At 37.8% G+C, this 15,790-nt stretch overlaps 2 protein-coding genes across 5 annotated transcripts in view; one reads left to right on the forward strand and one right to left on the reverse strand.

Moving 5' to 3' along the window:
* Positions 1 to 15,760, forward strand: part of PRPF40A (pre-mRNA processing factor 40 homolog A) — a gene marked incomplete at its 5' end in the record, with an annotated part of 58,564 nt that extends 42,804 nt beyond the window's left edge. For 3 of the 4 annotated variants that reach the window (XM_081095530.1, XM_081095528.1, XM_081095529.1), the window contains 12 exons: positions 99 to 249; positions 1,464 to 1,597; positions 9,220 to 9,334; positions 9,499 to 9,602; positions 9,693 to 9,809; positions 10,127 to 10,264; positions 10,603 to 10,698; positions 11,957 to 12,043; positions 12,129 to 12,225; positions 12,311 to 12,372; positions 13,020 to 13,154; positions 14,725 to 15,760. In XM_081095530.1, coding sequence (XP_080951656.1) covers positions 99 to 249; positions 1,464 to 1,597; positions 9,220 to 9,334; positions 9,499 to 9,602; positions 9,693 to 9,809; positions 10,127 to 10,264; positions 10,603 to 10,698; positions 11,957 to 12,043; positions 12,129 to 12,225; positions 12,311 to 12,372; positions 13,020 to 13,154; positions 14,725 to 14,817 — 1,329 coding nt within the window. In that variant the 3' untranslated portion in view covers positions 14,818 to 15,760. The remainder of the gene's footprint in view (positions 1 to 98; positions 250 to 1,463; positions 1,598 to 9,219; positions 9,335 to 9,498; positions 9,603 to 9,692; positions 9,810 to 10,126; positions 10,265 to 10,602; positions 10,699 to 11,956; positions 12,044 to 12,128; positions 12,226 to 12,310; positions 12,373 to 13,019; positions 13,155 to 14,724) is intronic. The other variant, XM_081095527.1, reaches the window with a different exon arrangement.
* Positions 12,036 to 15,790, reverse strand: part of FMNL2 (formin like 2) — a 323,355-nt gene continuing 319,600 nt past the window's right edge. The window contains exon 30 of the mRNA XM_081095526.1: positions 12,036 to 12,540. The gene's annotated coding sequence lies outside the window, so the exon portion shown is untranslated. The remainder of the gene's footprint in view (positions 12,541 to 15,790) is intronic.

A 15,790-nucleotide genomic window follows, 5' to 3' on the forward strand; every position in this document is an offset into this window, starting at 1 on the left:
TTGGTCATCAGTTAGAATGTAAAGAAACATTTACTAATTGGAGTTCAAATATCATACTTCCTTTAAACTTCAAAAATTTATTCATACTTTTGATTTAGGAGCAAGCAAAGCAGTTGCGAAAAAGAAATTGGGAAGCCTTAAAAAACATACTTGACAACATGGCTAATGTAACATATTCTACTACTTGGTCTGAAGCCCAGCAGTATTTGATGGATAATCCAACTTTTGCAGAAGATGAGGAATTACAGAGTAAGCATAATGACTAAGTGGGAGGAAACAGTTTTTAAAAGGTTGTCGAGCAGCAAAGAATTCTTACTTTCTTAATGAGACCATTAATTGAATTTTAGACAATTGTCAGTTCATTTGTGAAAAGATGTTTTGTTTCCAAATAGGATATTTTTGCAATTTAGGACAAAAATCTGAAGTTAACTTTATCAGATAATCCTTGAAATATGCTTATCATTCATCAAACATGAAATTGTCTTGTGTCACTTCGTATGAACCAAATTACCACATTTTATTCATGCTTTCTTCTTTTTTAAAAAAGAAATATTTTTATTGATTTCAGAGAGGAATGGAGAGGGAGAGATAGATAGAAACATTAATGATGAGAGAGAATCATTGATCGGCTGCCTCCTGCATACCCCCTACTGGGGATCCAGCCCGCAACCCAAGCATGTGCCCTTGACTGGAATCGAACCTAGGACCCTTCAGTCTGCAGGCCAACCCAAGCCAGCTAGGGCTCATGCTATCTTCTTAAATTAATAGCTCTAAAAGTTTGCAAAACGCCAAAAAAATGTATTAGCATTATCTTACATTAAGTTTTCCCAAGTTCTGTCTTTACTACCTAGTTGTTTTTTAAAGTTGTTTTTTTAAAAATATATATATATTTTATTGGTTTTTTTACAGAGAGGAAGGGAGAGAGATAAAGAGTTAGAAACATTGATGAGAGAGAAACATAGATCAGCTGCCTCCTGCACACCCTCTACTGGGGATGTGCCCACAACCAAGGTACATGCCCTTGACCAGAATCAAACCTGGGACCCTTTAGTCCGCAGGCTGATGCTGAGCCAAACCGGTTAGGGCTAAAGTTTTGTTTTTTGTTTTTTATTAACCTCTGAATACCATACTTTCGGAGATTTGGGGTAGGGCCTAGAACTCTGCACTTTGAAAAGTTCCTTGGATAATTCTGATACTGCTGACAAATTTTCTAATATTTTTGTTTTCATTATTGGATCATGTGCATAGTCTTTCTTTAATCCTCAGATGCAGGGTATCTTTTGATGAAGTCTTTTTTGGTATTTTCCTTAAATGTTACCCATTTAGATGATTACAAGTCATATTTGAGTTACAGTACAAGTATTTTGGAAAGGTGAATTTGAAATTCATAAAGTTAATGCAAATAATTAAATTGTTTTCCTAACATTTGATATTTTAATTTTTTTAACTGAAAAAAACTCTAGACATGGATAAAGAAGATGCATTAATTTGCTTTGAAGAACACATTCGGGCTTTAGAAAAGGAGGAGGAAGAAGAAAAACAGAAGAGTTTGCTGAGAGAAAGGCGACGACAGCGTAAAAATAGAGAATCTTTTCAGGTATTTTAAAAATCTTTCTAGCTTAATTTTATAGTGAGCAACAATACTACAAACTATTTTGAGACACCTGATCCCAGATCACTAATATAGGCTTTGTGAAGTGTTCATACACAATTAACTCTTTAAGTTCTACAATTAGTTATGAACCCATTTAAGGAAACCAGCCATTTTAGTCCAGCGGAATATGGAAGGCTGTAACAGATTTGGTATTTAAGGAGCACGCTGATAGATAAGGTTTTATTTGGGAAAGAGAAATGGGATGAGGGAAGACTGAAAACAAATTATATGTGCTGAATCATTGGTATTAGTTGGTTTTTAAGCTCTAGAGAATTGTGGGGAATGCTGTGGTAATGTTTAGGGGATAGGCTGTAATTCTAAAATGCTATACATAGGAGCAGAAATTACATATTCCTTACATAGGTTAGTATTTCATTTTCATCTTCATGTACCACCTTTTATTCTCTCATTAATGAAGAATATTAGCAGTGAATTATAATGATAGCAGTTAGCATTAATTGATTGCTTACTGCTTAAACATTATAAATTTAAATTTCTTAATTTTTATGCCGGCCTTGTATAAGAGTAGGTACTATTTTTATGTCCACTTATATAGATAGGAGGAAATTATCTAAGACAGGGGAAGTGACGTGCCTAAATTCAACTATTGAATAGTAGAGCCAAAATTTGAATCTGCAGTCTTAAATACAGGGTCACTTCCATTAAACACTGTACAAGTATAAATGCTAAGTTACAGTAGCTTAAATATGTCTGTTTCTTAAAATAACAGTTGTCTCGCCCTAGCCAGTTTGGCTCAGTGAATAGAACATCGGCCTGTGGACTGAAGGGTGTCGGATTCGATTCCCAGTCAAGGGCACTTGCCTCGGTTACAGGCTCGATCCCCAGTCCCATGCAGAAGGCAACCAATTGATGTGATGTGTGTCTCTCCCCACCCCTTCCACTCTCTCTAAAAATCAAAGGAAAAATACTATTGGGTAAAGATTAACAAAAAATAAAATAACAGTTGTTTGGTCTAGGGTAGGACACATTGCGATGCCCTAAGCCAGTGATTCTCAAAACTTAGTGTACATCAGAATCATCTAGCAAGCTTTTTAAAAAGCTTGGGCCACCATGCCAAAGGTCACTAACCATCTTAAATGTCACAGTTAATAACATTATTTTCGTTTTCATTCCATAAAAACTTTACAATTTACTACTCTTGATGGATTTCTGTGTCTTGTTAGTGGTTTCCCAGGGGATCATTTAGAGGATTTTTAAAAACACAGATTATTGAGCCTTACCATCAGAGTTTGATTTGGTAATTCTGGGTGGGTTCGGAGAATTTGAATTTCTAATAAGTTTTTAGGTGGTAGTAAAGCACGGCCCATACTTTGAAATTGCCTTAACCTTGTTCCCATGATCACATCTAAGTTGGAAGGCTAGTCCTTTTGTTCTTGTTGGTTTGTTTGTTTTTACCTGTTTGTTTAATATATAATTTTCTTGTTAGAGAAACAAATGTTAACAAGACAAACAAAACTTCCCCATCCACATACAACAATTTAATAGATAAAAGAACAGTTAAAATAAATGAAAAACAAAAAAGAGGAAATATTAAACTTCATTATAGCTTTAAAACATTAATGTCTGATACAATTAGAAATCACACTCATATCTCAAACTTTTTTCCAAAAGTATGGCTCCTTATTTAAAACAATACTGTATCCTATTAGAAATGGAAACAGAGGCTATCCCAGCCCCTGTGGGTCTCTCTGTGTCTTTCTGGTGGTGGCCCTGGCCACTGTGGCAGGGTGTCTACAAGCCTTCCTGGGTTTCCCAGATTAGATTTTACTTATAGGTGGTAAACAATGCAATACAACCTCAACTTCACATCCCAGACTCTAGAACTTCAATACCCATTTTATAGCGATACCACTGCTTTTTAAAGTACTGATTATTAAACATACTAGAGGCCCAGTGCACAGGATTTGTGCACTGGTGCCAGGCGTCGCCTGTGGGGATCGGCCTACTGCGGGAGCAGGTGTTCATCCCAGTCAGCCAAGCGGCTGTGGACCTGCCCTCTGAGCGGTGCTCCCGCTGGTTGTTCTGTAGTTCCGCTGTAGGATCGCTGGGCTTTTATTATATAGAATTGTAAAAAGTACTTTAGACAGCTACTGTAAAGACAAAATTACACTCAACAGCACCTCTGCTCACCCCACCCCCACCCCCCAAATCATGTTTTCCAGAGAATTATCAGTCAGAGAAGAAAACATAATCTCAGTATTGGGTTCAGTCCTCCCTCAGGTCCATGGAGCTGCTGAATCTGAACTCAGCTGCTCTGAATGAGAATCTAGGACACACTTTGTCTCTTTCTTTCCTCACTGTTCTCCTCTCCTTTCCCGCTCCCTCTCCCACCTCCTGATAAAAGTTAACTAAGTAAGTTAAGAGGGCAGTTCCTTTTAAATCTAGTAATGTATAAGTTCTCCTTAATATTCATTTGCTAAGAATTTAGTCACTTGGCCGAAACTAGTTACAAAGGAGGCTATAAAACCTAGATTTTAAATAATCAGCCATGTGCCCAGGAAGAAGGGGTAGACAGATTTTTAGAAAGTCAGTTAATACTCTTCTGCAACCATTGATTGAGTTTTCATGGCTCTTATGAAGGTTTTGCAATAGTTTAAACTAAGGAGACCTGTATGATAAAGTAATAATCTATATATATAAAAAGCCAACGACCGGAACGACTAGCCGCTATGACACCCACGATCGGGGACTGGGGCCAGCGGCCAACCTCCCAGGGCCCCTCACCCCAGCCAGCTCTGCCCCTGATTGGCCTTTCCCACCCCGGTCGAGTGTGGGGCAGCTGGCCAACTCCCCCGTGGACCCTCTACTGGCAGGCCCTGCCCCGATTGCCCTGCCCAATAGGGGGTGGGGTCGGGCGTCCAACCTTCTGCAGCCTCTCCCCCAACCCAGCCCCACACCAGATCAGCCCCCCACCCCGAACAGGGCAGGGCCAACCAGCCAACTGCCTGCGGCCCCTACCCCCACCCAGCCTCACTCCAGATTGGCCTCCCGACTCTGATCAGGGGCAGGACTGGCTGGCCAACCAACCATGGTCATTTCCCCAAGCTGCTGGCCCCCGATTGGCCTCCCCCACCCCAATCTGGGGCGGGGCTGGTCGGCCCTCAGCCCCTCCCCATGGCCGGCCCCATCCCCTAATCAGCCCCACCCCCACCCCAACTGGGGTCGGGGTCCTCTGGCCAACCCCCTACGGCCCCTCCCCCCATCCGGCCCAGCCCTGATGGGGCCACGATCAGGGCAGACTGGCCAGCCAACCTCCCACCATCTCTTCCTCCTGACAGGCCTGGCCCCGATCCACCCCAATTGGGGCTGGGCCAGCCAGACACACAACTGCCTGTGCATGAATTCGTGCACTGGGCCTCTAATAGAATATAATAAAAGACTAATGTGCAAATAACCCAACTGGTGGAATGACCAGTTACTTTGATGAGCACTGACCACCAGGGGGCAGACGCTCAATGCAGAAGCTGCCTGCAGGCCCCAGGCTGTCCAAGGCAGGTGCCAGTGGGGGCGGGGGGGGGGGGGCCTGATCGCCCTGCCAGTCACCCCACAGATCGGCCCTAATCGCCAGTCAGGCCTGTGGAACCTACCCGTGCACAAATTTCATGCACCAGGCCTGTAGTATAATAAAAATAAGGAAATCTGGGTTACAAAAAATAGAATAGAATATATAGTGTCAGTACTGGGACTGGAGAATGTGCAGGAGAAATCCTAATGTAACGGCCACATGGGTCTTCTAGCTAAGCCTAAAATATGGCTTTAAACAGATTGGTATGTATCTGGCATGGGTTCTGATTACTATTGCTATAACTGGTGTTAGCATGTTGTTTTTGCTTCAGATATTCAGCTCAGTAATTTTTCTGTCATTACATTACCTGTTAAAAGGTATATTTAGAACATCAGTAAAATAAATTAGAAAATTGATATTTAAAAAATAATCATGAATGTAAAGAACATCCTATATAAGAAAAGGGTAATATGCAAATAGACCAAACAACAGAACAACCAATCAAAGCATAATATGCTAATGATATGCTAAGGCTGCTCACCTGCTCGCTATGACATGCACTGACCACCAGGGGGAAGATTCACAGTCCAGTACGTTAGCTTGCTGCTGGGCACCGAGTGAGATGGGCCAGACACACCCTGGAGCCCTTCCCTGGTCCCTCCCCAGCCCAGTCGTGCACCAGTGGGGTCCCTCGGCCTGGCATGTGCCCTCTCGCAATCTGGGACCCCTTGGGGGATGTCAGAGAGCCGGTTTCAGTTCGATCCCACAGGCCACTCCCCTTGGGAGGGTGCCAGACGCAGGGCTCATGGCTGGCGAGCACTGCTGCAGCAGCACAAGCCTCTCCTGATCAGGACTGATTGGGCGCAAGCCCACGGCAGGCACATGCAGGCAGCATTGGTCTGTGGGTTTCTGCCCGATCCCTGCAGGCCACCCAGAGGGACCCCACCTGTGCACGAATTCATGCATCGGGCCTCTAGTTTTCAATAATAATGATTATAATGATGACTGTCATTTTACTGAGTATTCATTGGCCAGTCAGGTAATAATAAATATTTGTGACATTTATGACAAGGAATCTCTGCCTTTTGTAAGTCATAAAACTGGTATTTGAATTTATATCAAGAGTGAAAAGGAATAATCAGGAGCTTTAAAGAGAACCAGGGGAATGTGTAGTGTCTCAGAAGCTAAGGCGAAGTTTTTAAGATAGAGCAGTGGTCCTCAAAGCTTGGTACTCAGATGAATAGCATCAATCACCTGGGACATTACAGATATGCAGATTCTCAAACTCCACACCACACCTACTGACTCTGAATCAAATTTTGGGGGTGGGGCCCAACAATCTGTGGTTTTTACCAGTCTTTTAAGTAATTCTTTGAGGAACCGCTGGAGTAAAGGAACCCACCAAAAGTAGCAAATATTAAGAATCCTATATATTAAAAGCCTAATATGCTAAGTGTCCGGTCAGCCGTTCAACCAATCAAATGATAATATGCTAATGATATGCTAAGGCAGTGGTCGGCAAACTGCGGCTCGCGAGCCACACGCGGTTCTTTGGCCCCTTGAGTGTGGCCATGAAGTTTCAATCGCACTGTACGTGCGCACCTGCATGTGGTATTTTGTGGAAGAGCCACAGTCAAGGGGCCGCAGTTTGCTGACCACTGTGCAAAGGTAACTCGCTATGACTGTTCACCACCAAGGGGCAAACAGTCGACCAGTCACTATGATGTGCATTGACCACCAGGGTGGAGATGCTCTGACTGGTAGGTTAGCTTGCTGCTGGGGTCCTGCCAATTGGGACTGAACGAGATGGGCCAGACACGCCCTGGAGCCCTCCCAAGGTCCCTACCCGGCTGGCCAACCTCCCGAGTCCCTCCCCGGCCCAGATCATGCACCAGTGGGGTCCCTCAGCCTGGCCTGCGCCCTCTCACAATCTGGGACCCCTTGGGGGCGTGTCAGAAAGCCGGTTTCGGCGGGATCAGCAGGCCAGGCTGAGGGACCTGTTATGAAATAAAACTGAAAGAATACCATTAGGTGTACAATTTAAGGTGTTTAGTGGCTATCAGCATGGTAGGGAAAGTTAAAGGGTTTCCAAATACCTTAAAGGTAAATGAGGCAAAATTAGACCATTCTTGCAGATATTTTGATGATATGGTGAGTTTTAGTAAGCTCAGGGTTAAGAGAATGGCTTTGAGTAAGAGAAATCAGTCAAGAGAGAGAATGAAGAAAGAATTGAATGATAGAGGTATTTCTCAAAATCTTAGAAAGTATGGAATTCAAGCATATACATATGAATAGTTTCATTATGAGCAATATATAAGAAGACAAAAAGAAGGAAGGAGATAAGGGGGGAAATATTCACCTGGCTCTGAGGCAGTGAGTGCCTATGTTGGGAACCTCCCTTCTAAGGGAAGAAGTGTCAGACTCAGCCATCTTTAACGCACTTGCTTCCTATAATGTAAAGACCAAGCTCCTGCCCACCATCCAAGACAGGGTTAGTAAATACAAGGAGTAGAGCCATACACTTTTAGCCTAATAGTTTTTAAACCTGAATTCAAGTCAGAGTCATCGAGTGATCTTGAAGAAGTAAAATTACAAATATCTGGCTTTTAATCCTTTTTTTTTTTTAATTCTCAGGTGATTGTAATTTTCACTCAGGTTAGGGATTCACTATTGAAATGGATTCAATATCAAAATTCTATGACCATCAGATCTTAGCAATCTGGAAGTGAAACAGTAATACTAACAAAGCAGGTATGATGGAGTGAAGCAGATTCTGAGATTCTAGAGAGCATTGTTGAAGGTGGTTTCGAGCTATCTTAGGAATGCAAAAGAGGGAGCAAGTGAGGAACTCAGTGATCACACAAGAGGGTTGGGTTAAGATAAGGATTCCATTTATATTGTAGAAAGGATAGGTAAAAAGGATAGATACTAAGTTTGAGAAACGAATGTTGGAAATATAAGACTGTATGGACATGCTTATTCTATGAAGAGAAGTGGAGTTATAGCTCTCTGGTATTATTCAAGACAATGCTGTCCAATAAAAAATTTATATATTACATGTGATTTTAAATTTTATTATTTTTTAATTATTTTAGTAAGCTTTTATTCCACCCAATATTATAATTTTGACATTTTTTTTGGAACTGAGTCTTCAAAGTCATTGTATATTATACACTGATTGCACAACTCAATTCAGCCACATTTTATGAACTTAGAAGCTACATTTGACCAGTGGCTACTATATTGAGCACTACAGGGTTTGGAATTTTAGGAGCAGAATTTTGGGTCTTCGTTCTTTAGGAACATTTATTTATAGGATTAAACCCCCTAGAGATTTAGGGAAGCGGGAAATGTGGAAATTGTTGAAGTCCTAATATGTTGCCTTGAAAGTCAGCAAGTAGTATAAAAGGAGAAAGAAGAGAAATTGGGATGAGCATATAAAGATTTAGAATTAAGGTAGTAACATAGAAGGAAATAGGTTTTGAGTCCTAGTTCCCAAAAATACTCTGTATTACTTTGGTAAAATTATATGTCCTCCTCTTAAGTCCACATTTGCTAAGAAAATTAAAAAAAAACAAACACCCCAGAATATATCAGTCACTGTGTCTTAAAACAAAAAGTATTATTTTATAGGAAACATGCGTACATATACTTTAGCACCATCATTTGAAATAGATAATATCTAATATATTGAGTTAACTTTTATCTTTATATTACATATTTTTTTAACTGGAAATGATGTTCCATCTTATAGGACAGTAAAGTGAAGCCTAGAAAGATAATGTAGCTTTTCAGAGATCCTTTTCTCAGAAGTACAAAATACTTTTGCCTAAAAGCTGCTACTTTCATCAAGGAGCCAAGTATTCTTTGCACCTAAGCATGTTTGGGATAACATTGGTCAAAGAGTTTTAAGTATTGATGTGTTTTTAACATGTGTGTTCATGTTATGTAATATTTTTCTAATGTCTTTAGAGATGATTTCAGTATAATGGGGGGTTTTTGTTGTTGTTGTTAATGGTCTAAAAAATTTTCCCCCCAGATATTTTTAGATGAATTGCATGAACACGGACAACTACATTCTATGTCTTCTTGGATGGAATTGTATCCAACAATTAGTTCTGACATCAGATTCACTAACATGCTTGGTCAGCCTGGTGAGATTCTTTTCTTTCCTAACTTGGTTTTGATAGTAGTTAGAATGGGCCAGAGGGGAAGGTGGGTTGTGTTGGGAAATGAGGGAGGGGGCATTTTATTTTGTTTTATAAACAAAAATAATAATTGCAGCTCTTTGGTTAGAGCTAGCTTTTGACTTCTTTAGTTTTTTCATTAGGATCAACTGCACTTGACCTTTTCAAGTTTTATGTTGAGGATCTTAAAGCACGTTATCATGATGAGAAGAAGATAATAAAAGATATTCTAAAGGTAAATAGTATACGTATATAGACTGGGATATCTTAAAAATTATTCTCTGTTCCTTTTATACACTTTATTAACAAGATTTCTGTTTTTTAGGATAAAGGATTTATAGTTGAAGTAAATACTACTTTTGAAGATTTTGTGGCAATAATCAGTTCAACTAAAAGATCAACCACATTAGATGCCGGAAATATTAAATTGGCTTTTAATAGTGTAAGTTATGGTCTCTTATAAATAAGTTTAATAGTACAGTTTTTAATGTATTTAGGGGAAAAGTACTTCAATTGTAGGCTCCTAGAATAGAATATGAGTAGGGTTTCATAAAGTAGTTAGTTAGCCTTTCAGGGTAAGGTAAAATAATGTGTTTAGGTGATGAGCTGATGTTAATTTTTCTTTGCTCAAATTACCAGTGTTATAAATTGCACCTTGCCTTATAAATGATGGGAGAATACTTAAGTTAAGAATAATGGGTTATTTCAATTAACAAAAATTATTGTACCATGGTAACTGATTAAATGATTTTCTAAAAGTTACTAGAAAAGGCAGAAGCCCGTGAACGTGAAAGAGAAAAAGAGGAGGCTCGAAAGATGAAACGAAAAGAATCTGCATTTAAGAGTATGTTGAAACAAGCTGCTCCCCCTATAGAATTGGATGCTGTCTGGGAAGATGTATGTATATTTGTAAATTTTTCCTAATGAACTGTTTCCTTTACAATTGAAGATAAGAATACTTTTTAGTTCCTTTCATTTTGTAGTCACAAAAATACGCTGAAGTTATTTGTAGAATATATTACATATATTGAGGCTAGGTTAAAAGGATAAAGTCAGCTGTGACTGCAGTTAGGAATATTTGTTTAAAATGGTATAGATTTTAGAGTAAAGGAAAAAATTTAATAGACTTGGAGGGGACTGGGCTGTCGCAGTTTTCACTTCTATTGTTTCCTTTTAGTCATATTGGTATCATTTTCTTGGTATTAATATATTTATTGTATATGCAAATTTTTCAGATCCGGGAGAGATTTGTAAAAGAGCCGGCATTTGAGGACATAACTCTAGAGTCTGAAAGAAAACGAATATTTAAAGATTTTATGCATGTGCTTGAGGTAATTTTAATATTTTCATAACTGGCTGAAATACAAACTATATGTAAAATTATAAATAAAAGTTAAGGAATTCAGAATAACAAGTATGTTTCTTAAATTAAACCATTGTTATGCAAATGTAGCTTTTAAGTGAAACAAATAGCTTGCATGGGAATGTAAAGATTTGTTTGTGGAGACTATTTGTTTCATATTTTTACAGTGTTTCACAAACTTAGCAGCCATATCAATTGACTAGTAAACCCAAAGAAAACTTAAAAACTATTTTCTATCTGTTTTAAAAGATTCAAGCATATATTTCAAATATTATACTATATTATTAGATGTCTTAAAAACTCAGGGAGAGGTTTTAAATATAGTGATAAAAGTTTTGTTAGAATGGGTATTGATAAAATTACTCTGTTAGCTGAATAAGGGTATTTCAGATAGGTACTTGTATGTAGTAAATATGCTAAATTGACCAATAATTATTAAATAATAATTTGATGCCTATATGGGCCATTGCTGTTCTAATTGTTAGACAAATACTAAATATATTAATTTACTCACCTGTAACTTCATAGTGTGAGGAGTAAAATGAGGCAAGGAGAAATAAAGTAATTTTCAGGGATTCCAACACAGGCTGTTTGACTAAAGAGTCAATACTTTTAACAGACATGCTATGCTGCCAGTTACAGAGACAGACTGATACTTTACAGTAAGCTAAAAGCTGACACATATTCATTATAGTGTTGTATAGTCCTCGGACATAGCAAGTCACTTACGTTGACTGGTTCATTGTATTTAATGTTCTTGATGTCTATCAATGTTGACAAGAGTTTGCTCTGTTAACATACCCACATGTACTCTGTTGTTTCCCAGCTGCCTCTAGATCTTTTCTACTCAAAGTGTTTCAGACTAGCATTATCTCTATTAACTTGGGAGCTTTTGTGAAATACAGAACCTCAGACCCCATCAGTAGAAATCCTGCACTAGAATCAACATTTAAGCAAGATTTTCAAATGTATATTTAATTGTCTTAACAGAAAGTAGTGTAACTGTTCTGAAAATTATACCTTTCTGGAGTGTACAGTTATCCCTACTAACCCATACACTACGATTCCTACAAAAACTATTAATATTTTTTAACACTATTGTGTTTAGATATCTACATGGAGGTTAATTATAATTCGAATTATAACGAATAGCTTTTAAAAATTCTTTATGATGTACTGTCCAAAGTACATGTAAACTTTTGAATATTTCTCTTTTACCCCTGTAGCATGAATGTCAACATCATCATTCAAAGAACAAAAAACATTCTAAAAAATCTAAAAAACACCACAGGAAACGTTCCCGCTCTCGATCGGTAAGGAAGTTTATTAGATGGCATTGTAAGTGTATTGAAACATTTGTTTAGCATCATTATGAATAAAATTATTTGTATTGTGTAGGGGTCAGATTCAGATGACGACGACAGCCATACAAAGAAAAAAAGACAGCGATCAGAGTCTCGTTCTGCTTCAGAACATTCTTCTAGTGCAGAGTCTGGTAGGCATATCTTTTAACTTGATTAAAATCATTGACACTTGGATGTGGTCAAATCCTGACACCTTTTCCTTTACATGTTGCTTAGAGAGAAGTTACAAGAAGTCTAAAAAACATAAGAAGAAAAGCAAGAAGAGGAGACATAAATCTGTAAGCAAGCTTTTCATTTTTACATTAGGCTTTTACCCTTAATTTCCTCAGTGGCAGTAGAGCCTTTTTCTGTCTAGTCCTGTGCAGACCAACACAGTTTAGGTGGGCCCCTAAGTTCAAGAGTTTTACAGTTGATCTTCATCTTCCATTAAGATCTTTTGGTGAGCTCTGAGGAAAAATAAAATATACACACCAATGTTAAGATTCCCAGTCTGATTTTTTAAAGTAATCTTAGAGAAAGACATGTCTTTGTAGTCTGTGTACATATTACAGCTGTTGTTGAGAACCATTTAATCTTAGGTAAATCTAGGAGGCTTTTTAAAAATAATAGGGCCTGGGTGTTACCAGAGACCTGTTGAAGGAGATTGTTTTCATGCTGCTCACTTGAATTTGTGCATATCTAATGAAGGACTGCTTGTTTAGGCAAGCTATCAACCTAATATGTGATTGAGCTAATCACAGCATCTTACATAACTAAATAAGTAATGTTGTATTGGGTTTGTGTAAAATGTAAAATCTGCACACATTTTCATAATATATACTCCAATCAGGTATGCCTTCATCCTTATCCTTAATCCTTGAGCTTAACAATTTAAATTTTACCACTCTGGGCACACATACTCTGTTACACGTGGGTTTTTATACAGGACTCTCCAGAGTCAGATGCTGAGCGAGAGAAGGATAAGAAAGAAAAAGACCGGGAAAGTGAAAAGGACAGAACTAGACAAAGATCAGAATCAAAACACAAATCACCTAAGAAAAAGACTGGAAAGGATTCTTCTGTAAGTACTTAGAATTATTTCATACCTATATTTTCAAAATGCAGAAATGGAGACAATGGTTAAACTATGAGAGCGTTTAAAGAAAACAATGAAAGTTCAGTTAACTTTCACACAAGAATAGTTTTCTAGTGTATGTGGTCATAAGTTTTACATTCCTTAAAAAAAATAAATAATTAAAGGCTATGTAATGCTCTGTTAACTCACTAAGAAGATAAATCCCGGCCAGAGTGACTCGGTTGGTTGAGTGTTGTCCTGTGCACCTAAAGGTTGCTGGTTTGAATCCTAATCTGGGTTCTGGATTCGATCCCCAGGGCACATTTAGAAAACAACTGATCTGTTTTTCTTGGGTGAGGATTTAAAATGATAATAAAAGAGAACTTAAGTAAAAAAAATAAAGGAGGATATGGTTTTCTGTCTTTGCATTCTAAGAAGTGCCACTGGACATTTTATACCTGATTTTTTAAGGAATATAAAGAGACTCAAATTAAGTGTCCTTCCTCTAAATATTCAGTTATCATCGTTTGTAAATCTGGTTTCAAAAGGTAGCATTCTAGTAACCTTTGGAAATCATGGAGAAAGAGGTGTGAGGGCAAATGGATAGGAAGGGACTACAAGCCAAAATTGATATTTTAATATCAAATGAATCCTTATTTTCCCATATACGTGTGCGCGCACATATGTATGAATGACAGCACAATAACACAAACCTTCTCATCCTTTCCATTCCTTCCACGAATTCTAGGGGCTTAGCAAGGGTAATGCTTCGGATTTACCAGTGGAGGGTTTCAGTTTTGTAGACAAGCCTGGCTCTCCCTCCGGATATTCTGATTAATTTGCTATATAGGGTGGAGGGTTTTTTTGGCTTTGCTTTTTAAAAAGCTGCACTGGTGAATCTGATGCACATCCTTGGTGAAAAATGAATGTTTCCTCTAGACCTATTAGCAGCTTTTAACAATTTATTCTTCCTTAACCTTCAGTAGGTTAAACGAAATCACTGAAGGGGAAGAAGACAGGTGAACTATCCACTTTTCAAAGATTATTTCTCACAAATAATGCATTATTATTTTTTGAATATTTTCTTCAGCTTAAGTCTTGTGCTGCTCATGAATGTTGGCGTGAAGCGTATTTTTTTGTAATATAAAACGCTCTTAAGGCAACTTAGAATATGCAAAGTTAGCAAGGAATATAGTGCCTAGGAAATGAACCCCTGACTTCCATTAAATGGAAACGGGATGATCTCATAATCAGTTATGTAAGAGGAAGGAAAAGAAATGTATGTACCATTGTTCCCAACTTGTATATCAATGTTGTATATTACTTGTATATTAAGTAAAAACAACATGTAAAAATCTCGTTCTAAGTTAAGGACCTCCCCTAATATAACCAAGGCACATATATGCTTAGTTAGCAACCCATTGATAGGCTCTTGGGAAAGAGGTAGTAAGTCTTTAAACTATGTGATGTTTCTGTGAAAGAGAATTCATTTTGAATTCCTTTTTCAAAAGTTCATTACTACTTAACCTTATTTGAGTACTACCATGAAATGTAATTGTATTCAATGTCTTTTCAGGGTAATTGGGATACTTCTGGCAGTGAACTGAGTGAAGGAGAATTGGAAAAGCGCAGAAGGACCCTTTTGGAGCAACTGGATGATGATCAATAAATTATACCAAATATATGTTTACAGTATGATTTAAAGTCTAATTCAGACCAGGGACTCTATTTTAAGTTCAGTTGAAATAACACTGGGTTTTAATTATATCACAGAAAAAAAAAGTGCATTTAAGTATTGTTATTGTGGACTTTATAAAAGCAAAGGAAATTGAAAATAACTTTTGATTCTGTATTAAGAATCATATTTTCATACGGTCATAACTGTTTTCCTGTGACCCTTTCATAGGGCACTGCAGGGTGGATTAAAGGTGGCAATTTACCAATAACTGCAGATGTCTCTACTTTCTTCTAAAGTCTAAGTCATTGAGGTGATAGCATTTTCTTTATGGAAGTTGGATTTTGAAGATAGGAAACTTTTTTGATACTTAGTCGTACAAAAAAAAGCACCAGCAACTGATAAAATTGCTTTTTTGTGCACTACCCAACTGGTTGAAACTAATCTGATCTTTTCTGGTGAACCCACAAATAGGTGTTCTTAATGGAAACCTGGTAGACCCTTAACTATAGTGGTGCTAGTGAGCACTGCTATAATAAAGCCACCATTATTTTTTATGCAACATCTGAATACATTTTAAAAAGGCTATTGTGAGGGCATTATTTTGAGGTGATGTTTTAAAAATTAACATTAAATCAAATTGTAAATTAGTTTAAATATATTGCCTTAAGGACCTACTAAAGAATGTGCCACCAACTTTTAAGTGATAGATGCAATATCCTTGTCTAAAACAAAAATCAATGTTGACTTAAACATTTTAACAGTTGTTTTTTTTTTTTTTTTTATCGGACCTTTCTCTTGCTTTTTTCATTGAGGAAGTCTTTTACCTTCCCTACTCACTGAGAAGTATTGACTTCATGATACACATTCTAAAGCATTTCTGATTTGAATATTTTTGTACATTTTTATCAATTATTAAACCTTCTCTTCTAGTGTGTACTAGTATTTATTTCTATGTAAACTGTTC

This window comes from Myotis nattereri, assembly GCF_964212035.1.
Source record: "Myotis nattereri genome assembly, chromosome: 7".
In the NCBI taxonomy this organism is placed as follows: Eukaryota; Metazoa; Chordata; class Mammalia; order Chiroptera; family Vespertilionidae; genus Myotis; species Myotis nattereri.